The sequence below is a fragment of the Perkinsus marinus genome (genome assembly GCF_000006405.1).
Source record: "Perkinsus marinus ATCC 50983 genomic scaffold scf_1104296932410, whole genome shotgun sequence".
Taxonomy (NCBI): Eukaryota; Perkinsozoa; order Perkinsida; family Perkinsidae; genus Perkinsus; species Perkinsus marinus.
This window is the reverse complement of record NW_003215453.1, coordinates 695,539-710,432: the sequence shown is the minus strand read 5'-3', so window position 1 is coordinate 710,432 and position 14,894 is coordinate 695,539. Positions and strand designations below refer to the sequence as shown.

Sequence of the window (14,894 nt, the reverse complement as noted above, 5' to 3'; positions counted from 1 at the left end):
CTGCAGCATTGCAGACGACATTACTACTCACCTACAGGGACTACCAGCCTTAGACCGATAAAGCGATGGGCGATAGCAACGAGATCTCCCCAACTACACTCTTCCAAGCCTACCGCGATAAATTAAAGTACGTTCAACTCAAGGCACTCCCTATATCCGAAACTGTCAATAACAGCAACCGCCGCCATGAGAAAAACGGTTCGAACATCGTTTCCGACCTTGCCGTCCTAGAGATCCCGTAGAGCCGACCAGATGGATAGACTACACATCAACATTGTAAGTTTGAGAGAATCTTGAATCTTCATAATTTCAGATGATGCTTCCAAAGCCTGAAATACACGATGCAAGAACAAGCTGATGATCTTAACTACAGTGGCAGCAGCTATCTACCACCCCAGTGACAACGCAGCACAGAACGATATTCGTACAAAGGAGATCAACAACACAATCATCACCATCTACTCCTCTCCGTCTACTTGAGGCCGTTCTCCCACCGTTAAGGCCGACAAGTAGGAACAGAAAACCGTCAAATGTCTCAAGAAAAACGAGGCTAGTAGTGCTGGTATCAACCGTTGCATCTAGTCAGCATGCTTAATAACCTGGTTCAGCAGATTCGTACCTGACCATTTAATACTTGCGACCTTATTAATGAGCCGTCACTATTACCAAGCTGTGCCTTGACCTTGTCCCATTCAGTCTCCTTAGCGGCTGACTGTACCTCCGACAACAACTGAGCGGCTCTATCCTTATCTAATGCTTCCTTAGGCACCTGGACAAGTCCATCTAGGCTTCATTGAGATTAGTAAACTACCAATTCCACACCGGAGATTTCAGCACGACAACAACCAGTGCCGTCCGAGGGTTGATTGAAGAATACGAAACCGTCGGAAATGAAGAAATCTTTGAGCTCAGTACCATCACGAACAGTAATTACTCCTGAAAATAATGATACAACGGTGTTACGACTCATTAGGATGCTCACCAGGAGATAACTGAGATATCACTAGAGAGTGATTATTGGTGATAGTGAAAGTACCCTCAGTACCCGGTACTGTCACGCTGTCGATCTGACAATACTCCAAAGTGGGGAGAGGGTAAGGCAACGCTCTATCCCTACCGGTTTAAGATAGAAAATGTTCTCCCTAGGAGAGCCCATTGTTAGCAGAAGTCGGTTGGTGATGCCTGCTGGGGTGTTGGCGCTCGGCAGGAGGCCAGCACGAAGTAAACGAGAGGCGCGGAGAGACATCCAGTGTAATGACAATTATACCAAAACCGACTCCTGAGAATAACCGAACCGTTACAGCGGTTTCATTGCTGATCTTGGGCAATTCCTGTTTGACTCGTAATAACGATCTTAACGCGATCGGCAATCGTAATGTTAATCTATGTTATCATATATATAATCTCCTTCTAAACATATGGTGACATAAATATATTAGATCAAATCCTGCTCTCATCAATAAAAGTTGAAGATCGAAACGTGGGACAATGGGAGTTGAACAAAACACTCAATGCCAATCAATGAAGATTTTTACATACAAGGAATGCACCTGGTGCTCCTACGGTCCGTTACGAAATAGCAGAAAATATAGAGGACGTGACATAGTCCACCAGAGTCTGAATAGATCTTCAACAAATGATAATGCTGGTGGACCCTTGCGCGCGCCCAACTAATCGATCTCAATTGACGTAAGTTACGCCGCGTAACCGGTTCAGAGACCTACTGGCTCACCTCATCGGCTCGGCGTTTGCCCCTTGCGGTTTATTTGTGGAGGATACCTTCCCGAAGGACTCGTTTTGTGATTATCTAAGATCGGCCGGTTTGACGATCTTACCTAATCCTAACGAAAATTCGGTGATCTCCGGGGTTTTTAACTGCGATTCAAGGGTGATCTGTGATGCTCTGCGACACTGTGGTTCTTCTCCCCCGAATGTCGGGTCTTTGTATTTGGCGATGTACGGTATGAAGATAAAGCTTTTTCCGTCTTTATTGTCTAATATTTCTGCTTACGCGGTTGGTGATGCTGTTCGTGCAGGAGAGACCATTTACGATCTCGGGCTAACAGTTCCTACATGTCGTATTTGGCTCTTTCGCCACTCACTACCGAGTAAGCGTTATTTTCGTGTGTTGGATAAACTTGGTGGTTTAGATTTCGGTACTGTAAAATTCGTTACCTCGTTCAAAGATCGTGAAGCAGACATGCCTTTGATCGACATCGAGCATACCTTCTATCTGAGGTTGCGTCATGTGATCAAGGCTCATGCCAGGGTGAAGTTTTCTGTCCCTACTTCCCGTGCTTCATTTCGCTCTTTACTTGATAATCTCCGGCATCTTTATGCCCGTCGTATTGAGTTACGATTTCGCGTGCGACAGTGTTCTACTCCTTCTGATTCTCGATTCTTATGATAAGAATCTTATCCCGACCTTTCTTTTACGACTGTCGATTATGAGGATTACTTAAATCTCGTCGATTATTCTTTACTTGTAGCAGAGAAACTAGAGTTGGCTGTCGGTGACAACAATTCCAAGTTGCCGCCTGATATTCGGCTTCATTCTGCTTGATCAACTCGTTTGGTGAATCTAATCCTTACGCTCAGTCTTTATTGGATATATTTTCTCGACTCTGCGTCATCAACTACAGTAATTGTGCCAGCAATTGCACCTATACGAAAAGGTCAGAGATCGGGTCTTGTTGAGTTAGATGTGGGCAGAGCTACTGTTAGGTCATCTGTGCAGGTCTTATACGTCCACTTACCTACATTCCTGAAGGTGGTCATCAAATCAATCTCCAGGGGTTGGTGATCTGGGCCGTTAGCGTACTTGGGAAATCGATATGCCTTGCTAAAGCTGTTCGCCTAGGTCTGTAATCTTAGTTTTATATGGTCATTCGATCCCCCTCCTCAATTGACCATCTCGTCGCTCGGCTCCCAGCCTGGGACGAGACCGTTGAGAAGGAAGCCACTGCAGTGATCGAGGAGGCTACTGAGAATGGTAAACTGATAACTAATGATCCCTGGAATAAGAAACAATGGAAGGAGACCAAACGGCCTATAAACTGTGCTAGGATTGAACATGTACTATGGGGACGTTGAGCCAATAATAGTGATTGTTTCCATAGTCAGCTCAGTAGTCTTCCACGAGAGGAACGCGAGAGAGTCGGTGTTGCTATTACTACTGCTACGAGCAAGCTGATGATAGAGCACAGCCACAGGTGAGTATAGGATTGGGAATAGCCTGTGGCCAACGTAAGTCAGGTGTGCGGAATGCGCCATGAAGAAAAAGCTTTGCGTGTGTGATGAGCTCCGCTCCATGCGGCCCATGGAGGATGAGCGGCTGAATCTCAATTTCGAAATTGCGGTTTACATGCATGCCAAAGAACGCTATAGGGCGTCGAATACTGGGAAGGTTTTGGAGAAGCTCTACGATGCCAGAATGTACCAGTGTATGGGGTTGCGGTTTCCAATGAACTACTGTTTGGTAGTTACGTGGATTCAGTAGTGGAGGACATGCAGGCTTTGCAGGAAGCAATAGATGCGCACAAGTCCAGGTAGTTAGGCCACTCTCGATATGTTTAGCATCACTGCTGTGTGCAGGTGTTGCGTGTTGTTCCCCTCAACTGAATCCAAAACGGTTGAAGAGCTCCGTTCTGAGGGTGAAGCGTCTCAGGCCGCCCACTGTGAGGGAAATGAGAAGCTTTTGATCATCCTAGTGGACGGGACTTGGAAGCAAGCCAAGAGACTACAAAGTAGCAACGCCCTTGATCTGCCACAGATCCCTGATGTTCACTGTATTAGAGCGTATAGACCACTCGGTGCCTCGTGTGCGACTCATGCCTACCACCCTTTCTCGGTTTCTATGCAGGACTCAGAGTCAAGCGGATAGGTAATATGACGGGCTACAGTCACATTGCTATCGGGTGCTTTCAGGGTATGTACAGTAGAAGCTGCGGCACTCTTAGTCTCTGAGCTGGGGTATCCTACCGAAGAGCACAGACTTCTAATGGGCCTTGAGGTTGTCGTACGAGCATTCAACTTGCAGACATTCGGCACTCCGTAAGTCCCTGCTAATGTATTGATGTCAAGTGCTCGTAGGTATCGGCCAGATGACCGGCACAAGCGACGTAAGCCCCATCTGTGTGCTTCGTACCCCTCTCTTCCCCCTCGACCAGCGTCGTTGAAGGATATAGATCAACGGGCCACGCAAGCCTCATTCATAAGCCAGCATAGCGAGACCTCTAGCTCAGATATGTTACTACCGATTATTCTCGCTGTAGTAGGCGTTGTATTCGCCGTTATTTTCGGGTGTAGACGGGGAGTTTCCGAGTTCTGACGTATTGCGATACGTGCATTGTGTTGAGGAAGGAAGCGCATAGGCAGTTGACTCTTGATTTACCAATGGCTCGTGGTGGTCGCAACAGACGGAAAAGCACCGGCTATCAGCAGGAGCAAGGCGAGGATAGTGCTAGGAATGCGGGGGATGATACTGTTGTCACAACGCCCAGGAGGAGCGAACAAGGCCCTCCACCTCGCAGCTATGCAGAGAGGGAAAAGGCTAAAGATCTGACAAGGTAGACGATTTGAAATCACAATATAATTATTTTGAATAGTTTATCTTATGGTGTTTATCTTATCATATTGTACATCCCTGGCTCGTTGTTCTCGCACAGTTACCTACGGTCTGTAGGGGAGGTGCTCAAGCTAGGGGAAGGGAGTTCTGGAGAGCCCCTAGCTGAGGTTACTGCCAATCTCCCGATGATTGCTGCTGTGATTGAGGAGCTGAAAGGCCAAGAGGGGCTCTTGCTTCAGGATCAAGCTGGCAGTAAACACCTCCAAAGACTGGTACTGAGGGATTTGGATAATAGGCCGGGTGAAATCGTTGGTAATAGGTGCGGTTCTTGAAGAATAACAACCTTGGGGAGGAGCTTATAGATATGTGCTCAAGATTGTTGGACAAAACTGATATGTAATGAGGCGTGTTGGATCGAGTGGGTTCATAGCTCCCCACTGTTGGATTGACAGGTACTACGATCAATACGGCAGCCATGTTGTTCAGGAGGCGGTCGCATGTCTAGTTACTCAATTGGATAATGAGCAGGTGAATTTCTCGCGTTCTTGTTCCTCGCACAAGTTCGATCCCTGGTGTAGGCATTTTTTGTTTTCAGGTGCGTTCTATGTTGAAGACTCTGGTAGCCTACATTGTTGAGAACTTCTCTGACATGGTTTGGGATGCTTGTGCGACTCACATTGTAGGTTGGCTCTTGAGGGCATCTAACAACGTCTGGCTCTTTGTTATTGAATCGAGTGTATTATCCTTCGCTGTGAATGTCCTCAGAGGTGCCCAGTGTTGAAGGAACCTATACTCCCTTTCTTCAGCTCAGGAGTTAACATACAAATGCGAGTAGAAATGTATAGGAATAAATTCAGAATTTTCCAAAATTTCCTCAGGATTTTCACCAACATATGTGATTAACCATGTGCATATTCGCTCACACAGTAACTGTCTCAGACTTCCCAGTTTTCGCATATTAACTGACCACCGTTCCGTATTTGCGAAAATGTAGTGGTTTTTAGATACGCTCCCTAGCTCTAACTCTGGCTGGGTATATTCAGCCATCTACGAGCTCCAATAAGAAGAAAAAGAAGAGGCAACAGCAACAGAATGCTGCGGCTAGCGGTCGGGAAACGGCACTCACTTTGCCGGCTCATAAACTCGAGAAATCTGGTGAGAAAAGGAATAACTGGAGTCTCCAGTATGGGAGTATATGCACATGGTCAACTACATGTGTCGTCGACAATATGAAAATTCTGAGGAGATTTTGTGGAATTTTGTTGGTTTCTGTACATTTGTACCCGAATCCGTACATGAACTCCTATAGTTAGTGAGGAAACTCCTGAGCTTAGTTCAGGAAAACGAACACATATTCCAACACTGGCTGTAGGTAACCTACTATAGATTTAATATGCATTGGTAGAGGATTGAATCCTTATCGTTGATGTTGAGTATAAATTCAGATTTTCACCACTAACCGTTGACGGTATTATACCGTTGAACCTCACACCGTTTACAGTATGCACTATAAATAACAACTCAGTGTACAAATTCACATTGCAGTAGATTGTCGCTAGGAAACTAGGGGTCATTTCGATATCTCAGTTCCCTCTTACTGCTCCAAATTGCTCGCCAAGCTTTGTGGCTGCCTCTCGGGGTCCGATACTGCTGACGATGAGTCCCAGCAACAGCAGCAACTATGTGAGCTCTGTGAGCATCCTTCCTCTTCCGGTGAGCCGAACTGGAGAATCCTTGCGGGTATTGGAGGAATGCATTCAGTTACTATACAGCTTCTAGTGACGGTTGGCTCTCCTGATGAAAGTGTCTTCAAGCAAATACTTGGTAAAAATAGAGCTTAGTCGTAACTCCAATGCGATGCTCTGTATTTAGGTGACTCCGACTCGATACGGCATCTGATGCAATCCGGACCGGGCTCGCGCTCATTGGAGGTATTTATATCTCGCTGTTCGAGTGAGCAGCCAGAAGTCTTCCACTCGGGTGTTATGGGCTTTGTGAAACTCCTCACTGAAGAAGATATGACCAGCCTATACGAGGGCGGTTTTGGACTTTACGTCCTGCAGGCGGTAGGCTCATTTCGGTGGGTGGTCATTTTCCCGCTCGCCCGCGTATATCAGAAACGGTTTTATATAAAACAATTTCAGTTTAATGTGTAATAGTTAGTTATTGTATCGATGCTCCGTTAGAGTCTCGGCTCACAATTCTCTTTCATTAACGAGGAAATTCTGCTGATTTTTCGAATTTGCCTGAGAAAATCTCTTTTCTTACTGCTGTGCTCAGTCTACGAATGACCGTTGCTTGTGTGATTCAGATTATCTCGAGCATCCGTGATCCACCACATCTCCATGAGCTGCTTAGTAAAGAGGGGCTTGTGGAGTTCCTTGTTGCTAATGCAGCGACATCACCACCGTAAGAGTCTATGGATGGCTCTTTCTCAAAGTGGTTCACCATCTCAGTCACCTGGCAACCCTACAGAAACTTTGTGAGGCCTGTGCGCACGTCAATGAGCACTACAAGCTCTTTGCTGACCGTTTTTTCGGTGCCCTCGGGATTAAGGGGAGCGAGGCCTTCCCTAGAGCATGGGGTGAGCCTACAGCTGGGGATCACTAGACCATGATATTCGTCGGATCTCAGGTGTTGTGCTTTCCCTCTCACAAGATGAGTCATCGCTCCCTCGAGCACCTCTGTCATCAGGAGCATGCATTCTGGCCACCACGCTCCTCCTGCGCTTCCCAGCTAGGAGAGTGCAGCCTTTGGTCAGTGGTTTCGGCCCGCAGATCCTGGCTGATGCCAAGAAGTCGGAAGAAGAATCATCTGTCGTTGGATACTGCACTGATCGGGCTGGCGGGAGGCTCATCGAGAGTGTAAGTCGTGACTTGAACCGTTTGGATTACTCTTCGTGGTATTGCTAGTTTATTGATGATTCCAACTCCCCTATACCTCAAGGGCAGCGGATGCAGTTCATCCGTGCGTTGGTGAAGCACGAGGCTTTGATCGAGAAGCTTGCCACACAGCCCTCTGCAGGGTCTTGGGTTTTGGCTAAGATGTGGGAGAGCTCGATCGCCGATGTACTAGGGATAGCGCTAAGAGCATCTCGCATGGAATTGGCTCCTCAGGCGGCATTGCGCAAGACAATGGCTGAACGCTTGGTGAAGATCGAGGAGGATATCAAGGAGAAGAACATGGTCCTATGGAAACGACTCGGGCTCCATGAGTAAGGCAAAAGTCTATTGTTGTCCGTCCTTAATTCTTCATTAGGTTCAAGGTGGCCAATGAGGAATGGGAAGAGAAAATGCAGAAACAATCGCAAGCCAGAGAACTCTTTGATGACATTCTCAATTTGGATACGTCAACTGCTGGGGTTGAGACAAGCCACAAGAAACGAAAGGCCGATGAGCAGAGTGATGATGAGGAAGAAGAGGACCAGGAATCTGCAGAGAAGTAACGACGGTTGCCCTGTCTAAGAGCATGGATTGATTGATTTTCGCTCTTTTCCTAGATCGAAGACCGCCAAGGAGGAGAAAGATACTGCTGACCTTACGGATGCCTTGGCGTTGTTGGGCAAGAAGAGGAAGACTGGGAGGTCCAAGGCACCAAAGAAGAAGAAAAGTAAACGACAAGAATGAAGAACTTCGAAACTCACCGACGTACCTTACACCAACGTACTGTTTCTATACACAAATCGCTTTGGGTTGGGCGAATTACTGTGGATTGTAAAGTAAAAATTGTAGGTGAGAACGTTGAAGAATATGATGACCTTGTTATGCAGTGCATAATATGCACGACCTTGTTGCAGAATGATGGAGGGGGCTTGTCCTTAGAACTTAAAGCCAACTTTCCTGCATGGCTTCATCTCGATCTTTCGGTGCGCAGTGTAAGCCTGATAGTGGGACCAGGGTTGACGCTGAGGCAAACCGCGCTAACAAGCCGAATCTCCGACAAAATCGGCTCACGGAAATGACTCCTAAGAATAGCGCACAATAACACAAATCGGTCTCAATGTGCGAGGAACAACATGGCATTGCAAGCTATGGTACCACCAGCCATTTTGATAAGATAGCTAGCGAAACTTCCACTTGTTGCCGCAGTTCAAACAGGTAACAATTTGTTACTGACAAACGTAGTCATCGACTTATCAGAAGAACGAGTCTCCATTTGGAAGTATCTATAGAACGTCAAGGCATGGAAAAGGAGAGCCCGTGATATTGTCTCACTTTGATTCACTTTTTCTTGCCACACTACAATATGCCTCCTCTCGGGAGTCTTTTCTCGGGAATCAAATACATGTTCAGCAACATGAGCTCATGTCATTTGAGCACATTACTTCCGTTTCAGCCATGAATCCTTATCGCGATGAACAAACACGCTCAAAAAATGAAGTACTCTACCAATCATTGTCCCCTTCAAGAGCTGCTTATCCGTGTTGGTAGTGCTGAGCCAATCGACGATAGCCATGAGGTCTCTATCGGACTCAGAGAGACGCCTCTTCAGCGTCAACACTCTGGCCTTGTCGTTTGCAGATACTCCCGAAATGAGACCAGGATATTAATAACCAACGAGCACCGGTGAGAAATCCAACTGGAACGCAGTGTTGAAGCTCAAGCAGAAATACTGACACGTATAACGCAAAACTGATCAAATTGATCATAAATTGGGATGCGTTTTCATATTGTACTGAATAGAGCAGAAACGTCGTATCAACACACGGCATATATATTGCTACATGGTATTCGGCGGCCAAGTGTCCCGTCACATGTCGATATACGGTTTGCTACAGCACTACACGCCGAACGAGTTCGGCCAAAAAACCTCGCAGGAAGCACGAAGAAACGTCATCAGGTGTTATTTGGATCTAACAGAAAGACTGTCTCTCTCTGCTACCTCGGAAAGGTGTTATGTTCGCGTGTGCCGTTCCGAACGCCAAGGTGCGAACAACCACGCCGATAATATCGGTTAAAGCTGGAGCAAGGGATACTCTTGATTATTCATATGACCCGTGGTATGACAACACGATGCTATTCTGTTATCAAGTGTGTGTAGCTTAACTGAGCATGGGTAACGCGGAATGTGCCTTGTGAACTGTCGTTGATCGCCTACCAACGCGACCGTCTATCATTGGATGTATATCCTTGATCGCTGAGCTTGACAGCGTTAAGAATGTGCGATCCTGATAAACCCGGGTATATACGGACTGCATTTCTTTATGTACGAGGTCGCTAAACATGTCAACTTCGGGTTAAATGTCCCACTCCTGGTCACGTGGGTCCGGTAGAAGGAGTAGAAGTACTCTAGAAGTATCGATGAGGGAAAGACACTAAGAGACCCTGAGTCTGAGCGACATTCAGTGACTGTGCCGACGACAGTGCCTGTCTTCACCCTCTTCGGTACTTGCTCCCGGGAGTGGTGGGATTGGGATAAGATACAGAAGGCCCTTCAGCCCATGACCATGCTATGCCATACGGAACGCGTGGAAGATCCGCCCACCTCACGATTACATCTCTGAAACGCGAATTGGAGACGGAGCGACGGGACCATCAGCATCGGTATTTGGCCTAGGTTAGCGCTAACCTCTACAATATAAACTCGTTAGCAATGGCCTGCAAGGATGTCGTAGATCTACTGAATCATTCGATCAACGTGCAATGCCAAAACTTCCCGTATCGTTGGACAGCACAACACATTCTAGACAAGAAAGACTCCAGTCCGTAACACTCAGTGAGCATGAAAATGTAGCGTAGTGCGTATAAGAAACGTGATATGTGTTATCCTCGTCTCCAAAGTGCTACGACCATACACTCTTGCCATGAGTCTTGCAACTACCAATACCATTACTTGGCAGCTGATTGGAATACTGGCGTTCAAAACACTTATGCTTTAGGACCTCTCAAATCGACAATACACTACCACAAGTGAATAGCCAACGCATAAAGTCTGCTTTGCTATAGCCCGAACGCTCAACAGCGTTACCATGGAAATTCGCAACGCCGTGCGATAGGTGGGCGTAATACATTCAATTTATCCTCAGGGTTAAAAAGCTCGTTGGATTTGCTCAACACGAGAGTTCAGTGTTGGATTTCCGTTAAGTCATCATCGATAAAACAATCAGCTGTATGAGATCTGCGAAACGCAATAGGCATTGCAGGCCAATCACGAGCTTATGGTCTCTTATTACTATACACCCAAGGCCATTTAATCTCTAAGGCACGTGGAGCCTAGGAAATCGGTAATATGGGTGACAGAGCAGTCAATCTCAGACGTGTCAAAGGATTCATCAAAACATATCAGGCATATGCTTGTCTAAATTTTTGAAAATCATCATCGACCTCTACAGTGAGATATTAGAGCTCATAAGGACCGCGAGACACTTGAGAGTTTCTCGGCCAGACATGATGAGATCTAGTGGCTTTCCTCTCCGATTGATACGCTTCTAGCAGGAACACATCCGTACGAGCGCAACACTGCGAAGAGTGACTAGTCGGATTGTGGACGACCAGCATTCCACGACCTACTACTAGAAAGCGGAGCCACTTGCCGCCTTCATATTCTTCATGCAATAACCAACGGAGATAGCACACTACGAGCTGAACCCGGTCTATTTGCATGGTCAACGGTGACAGTGATGAATATTTATGCGATTGTCGCTCAGGAGCGAATCGATCAGGTAATCGATTTGCTAATAATCGTCCGCCAGAAGGATCGATTATCAGCGCATGATCGTGGTCGGTCCCTCACTTGTGATTATCCCTACGTGGAGGCGCGCTGTCGGTGATGGGCTACTGCCTGTAAAGCCGGGTGATATGGTTTGCGTGGCGTTGCTCGGAATCGGGTCTGTATCCGTCCAACCAGACAGCTACTCCCCTCAGCATTGAAGTATCCCTCCTAGTCGTTCATATGGACGGTGAGTCGATAATCCCTCGACAAGCTTCATTTACTATGGTTATACTTACCTCGTTACATAATGATCACCACCTTCGGACTACTGATGGAGAGCTCTATCAGAATGAAGGCTCGCATATTATACCGACTTGTTGCAGTGACGATCTCTCTACATGCAAATATGATGCCATGGGTCATTTAATCAGACCTCGGCCAGTTAGAATAAAACCATGCCTGAGGGTGAGTCTTTTGTGAAGAGCGAGGGTGTCTGTGCCCAGTGGCCACCCTGCTAACTACATCAACAGGCGAGTTTGTAGAATAGTCGTCTGAGTGACCCCACACCATGAGCGTCTGAAACGGTCGTATCTTCCTTCATGCGCTACAATAAGGTACAACATCGATCGATAACATTGATACGGCCAACATCATCATTAATAGGCATGTCAAAATTGAATCCTTATTGTAGCGGATGAAGGAAGATACGACCTTGCCGTATTTGTGCCAACTCCCGGAGTTGTCAGTTGGACTCGGGGTTAAACTCCGAAACTCTCGCCCTAAATTAGCTTCTGCATACTCAAAGGTGTTCACGAAGTTTGGAACTGAAACACCCTTCACATACAACAGAGTGTATAGAGCATCATTGCGAGTGGTCATGAAGAGGTTTCTCTCTCAGGTTCGTATAACAAGCAATTCACCGCTGTTACAGTGCCACGGACCTCAAGCTGACTACGGTCCCAACGATCCTGCTAGACCACCCCGCATTGCTGGACTCCAGGATTTCATGCAAAGGAGAGAACCTCAGTTATTAGAAAAAGACGCTGTTACTGACGATAGAGGCCGTAGGTTCATTCGCTGAACTATAGAGTTTCACTCCTTTCAAGTGGCGTAAAACTGGGTGAAAACGCGATATTCGCGATATGCAGTAGTCGTGAGATATGTTTTTACTAGTGTTTTTCATATCACGGGTGAAACTCCTATGCTGAGAATTGAGTCACAGAGCGTGTCAGAACCCCTACCCCCACGAGCATCGGAACTGAGAAGCTATCTTTCGAAAAATCCACTTGTCAATTCAAGCAAGGACCTGGTGAAGATGGCGCCTCCACCGAAGCTACCTCTCGAGCCTAACTATGTTCCCCCACCACCTAAGGGGACATGTTACGTCAACCCACGAGGGTGAGTACAACGCCGTTCTACTGTTCGACGTTGAAGTCGGCATTCAACCGTCGGACTACAATATGCGAAGTAGTGTCGGTTCCTAGATATGTATGTGTTGCTATGGACCTCGAAACAAACGTGACTCATGAGCTACCGGCTCTCCCTGGAGAACTACTAAAGTAACCGTGAGAGGAAGCATCAACGAATAGATACCCTCTACTGTACGTATAGGACTCTAGCGACATAGGTGCTATCCCAAAGTCGAATTTACTCACTATGAAGATCACATGATGGGACCATTGAGTGATAGGAACGGAATTCACACGTAGGTGAGATCCTTATGAATACTTGAAATAGATGTGTTCGAGTGTAAGCATCCACCGTAGTAGGCTTTCCGTCTAGGCTACCGCATGCCCCCTCTGATCCCGATCCACGGTACGAATACCTTTCTAAGTCTTATCCGTCTCCTATGGCGAGATGCTGCAATGGCAAAATCACAGGGCCGTAAGTTCACGGCGTAGTCGTGACTAGTATAGTGTGCGACAAGCTAAGGTTGATTTCAGATGGGCAATACACCCACCACCTTGTGAGGCTGATGATGCTTATTTCTATTGGACCCATGCGCACGATCATGAACTGCCGATAGCGAAGTTTGTCAAACATGAATCTGCAGAGGACGACAGACTCGCGCGATCGACTTAGTGAGAATCGCAGAGGTCTTCGGCCATCTGATTGAAGTGATTCAGTATGATGCCGATCGGGCACAGGCAACGAATGAAAGCATTGTGGAGGAGCAGACAAGATGACTATGCTATCGCTGGATACCTCTTGAAACACTGGTGGCCACACAAGAGGTTTACACCACTTGTCGGCAGTCTGTGAGTGCCTCCACACTGGTGCTTACTCTCGGTGTCCATTTCAGTTTGTATTCGGCTCCTCATTACGAGGCTATCTTCCACCATGATGCTAATCATCATCTTGCACAGAGTGGGAAGCATGACATCGTTACCGCGAGAGGGATGCCAACCTTCAATCGATTTGTTTACGCCTTGGGGGATTCTAGTTTGCAGTTCGAGAATTCATAGTGAAAACACGTGTCTTGTGGAGTGTCAGTGACAACCCGAACACTGTGTCACCAAACATGACCTAGCACCCCTGCCTCGGTCTTTCCTATGGTTGGGACTATTTGTCCATGCGTATTAATCATGGAGTTTAGGACTAGTAGATTGGAGTTTCACGACCGTGATGTGATAAACACTAGTGACAAATATATTTCACGACCACCGCATAGCGCGAGTATCGCGTTTTCCACAGAGTATTACGCCATTTCACGTAGAACGCCGTTTTACGTGAAATGGCGTAATACGTGGGGTCTACCAGAGTCTGGCAGCCAGACCGCTCTAAAAGGAGCGAAACTCCATTGTTGTGGTGGACCGCAACATGTATTCATTCGATGGTAACTGTTGAGTACTAAAACAGGGCATGCAAGAAGGATAACATCATCGAAGACAGCGAATGGCCCTGGAAGCCTCAGCGACTCGGTAGAAGACAAGAATTTGTCGAGGAAACCATTCCTCCTCGCATTGCCGAACTCCAGGCCCTGGAGTTCGCCTTGGATCGCAGGCCAATGCAGGAACTTTTCCAAACGATGTCCACCGTAATTCCGCACCTGAAGATGGAATTCCCTTCCGTGAACGAGCTACTGTCAACGTTACCTGAGCTCGTCAGCCTCTGGGATGACTTGGGTGCAGGATCGATTCGTTCTCCTAGCCATGATTATGGAGGCAAACCATATGACTATCACAGCCATCACGTCCATGGTGGTGCAATGTATCGTCTCGCATAACTCCTCAACTTTCTCTACCGAGCCGATCAGAGCATATCGAACTTTCAGATAACACGAGTACGTCGAATTGCCACTTCACCAATCACGTTCGACCGAGCACAGTTCCGGTCGAGTATAGACACGACTTCCCCAGGCTGATCGACTGGAGTTACTCCAATTTGGAATCGACCATGCAATGGCAAGGTGAACATCGTCATTTTTCCGTCCATAGATTCACATCGGGAGTTATTCAGATGAAAGTGTGATGATGAGGCAAACCAGTATGATGTTCTTCAGGCTCTCTACTGCCTTGGGTGGCCTCAGTCAGCCCCGGCCCGGTGCACTCTCCAACGATATCACAGTTTGCCATCGCTGAGAGAACAACGCATCGCTCAGCTTTGCTCGAGAGACGACGAGCTCGACAGAAAGCCTTGAGAACGGCGATGTCGCGTGACGAATCCACTGACTGGG

The 14,894-nt window shown here is 47.1% G+C and overlaps 2 protein-coding genes across 2 annotated transcripts; one reads left to right on the top strand and one right to left on the bottom strand.

The window, feature by feature from the left end:
• Window positions 1-423: 423 nt before the first annotated feature.
• On the bottom strand, window positions 424-1,272 carry Pmar_PMAR022389 (conserved hypothetical protein). Its single transcript, XM_002785595.1, has 5 exons — window positions 1,118-1,272; window positions 983-1,067; window positions 812-936; window positions 667-769; window positions 424-619 (listed from the first exon to the last, which is right to left on the bottom strand). Exons 1-5 carry the CDS (start codon window positions 1,244-1,246, stop codon window positions 579-581), a joined length of 483 nt encoding a protein of 160 aa, XP_002785641.1. The 5' UTR covers window positions 1,247-1,272; the 3' UTR covers window positions 424-578.
• A 1,608-nt stretch (window positions 1,273-2,880) lies between these two features.
• On the top strand, window positions 2,881-8,216 carry Pmar_PMAR022388 (conserved hypothetical protein; the record flags this gene model as incomplete). The annotated part of the gene is made up of 24 exons (XM_002785594.1): window positions 2,881-3,075; window positions 3,124-3,212; window positions 3,256-3,435; window positions 3,483-3,548; window positions 3,595-3,746; window positions 3,796-3,883; window positions 3,928-4,053; window positions 4,093-4,270; window positions 4,309-4,568; window positions 4,668-4,839; window positions 4,887-4,963; window positions 5,020-5,095; window positions 5,163-5,246; window positions 5,572-5,722; window positions 6,155-6,280; window positions 6,329-6,391; window positions 6,440-6,633; window positions 6,879-6,976; window positions 7,024-7,151; window positions 7,202-7,431; window positions 7,480-7,635; window positions 7,684-7,781; window positions 7,826-8,008; window positions 8,067-8,216. The coding sequence occupies 24 exons, from the start codon at window positions 2,881-2,883 to the stop codon at window positions 8,191-8,193; spliced, it is 3,297 nt and encodes a 1,098-aa protein (XP_002785640.1). The 3' UTR covers window positions 8,194-8,216.
• Between the last annotated feature and the right edge of the window lie 6,678 nt (window positions 8,217-14,894).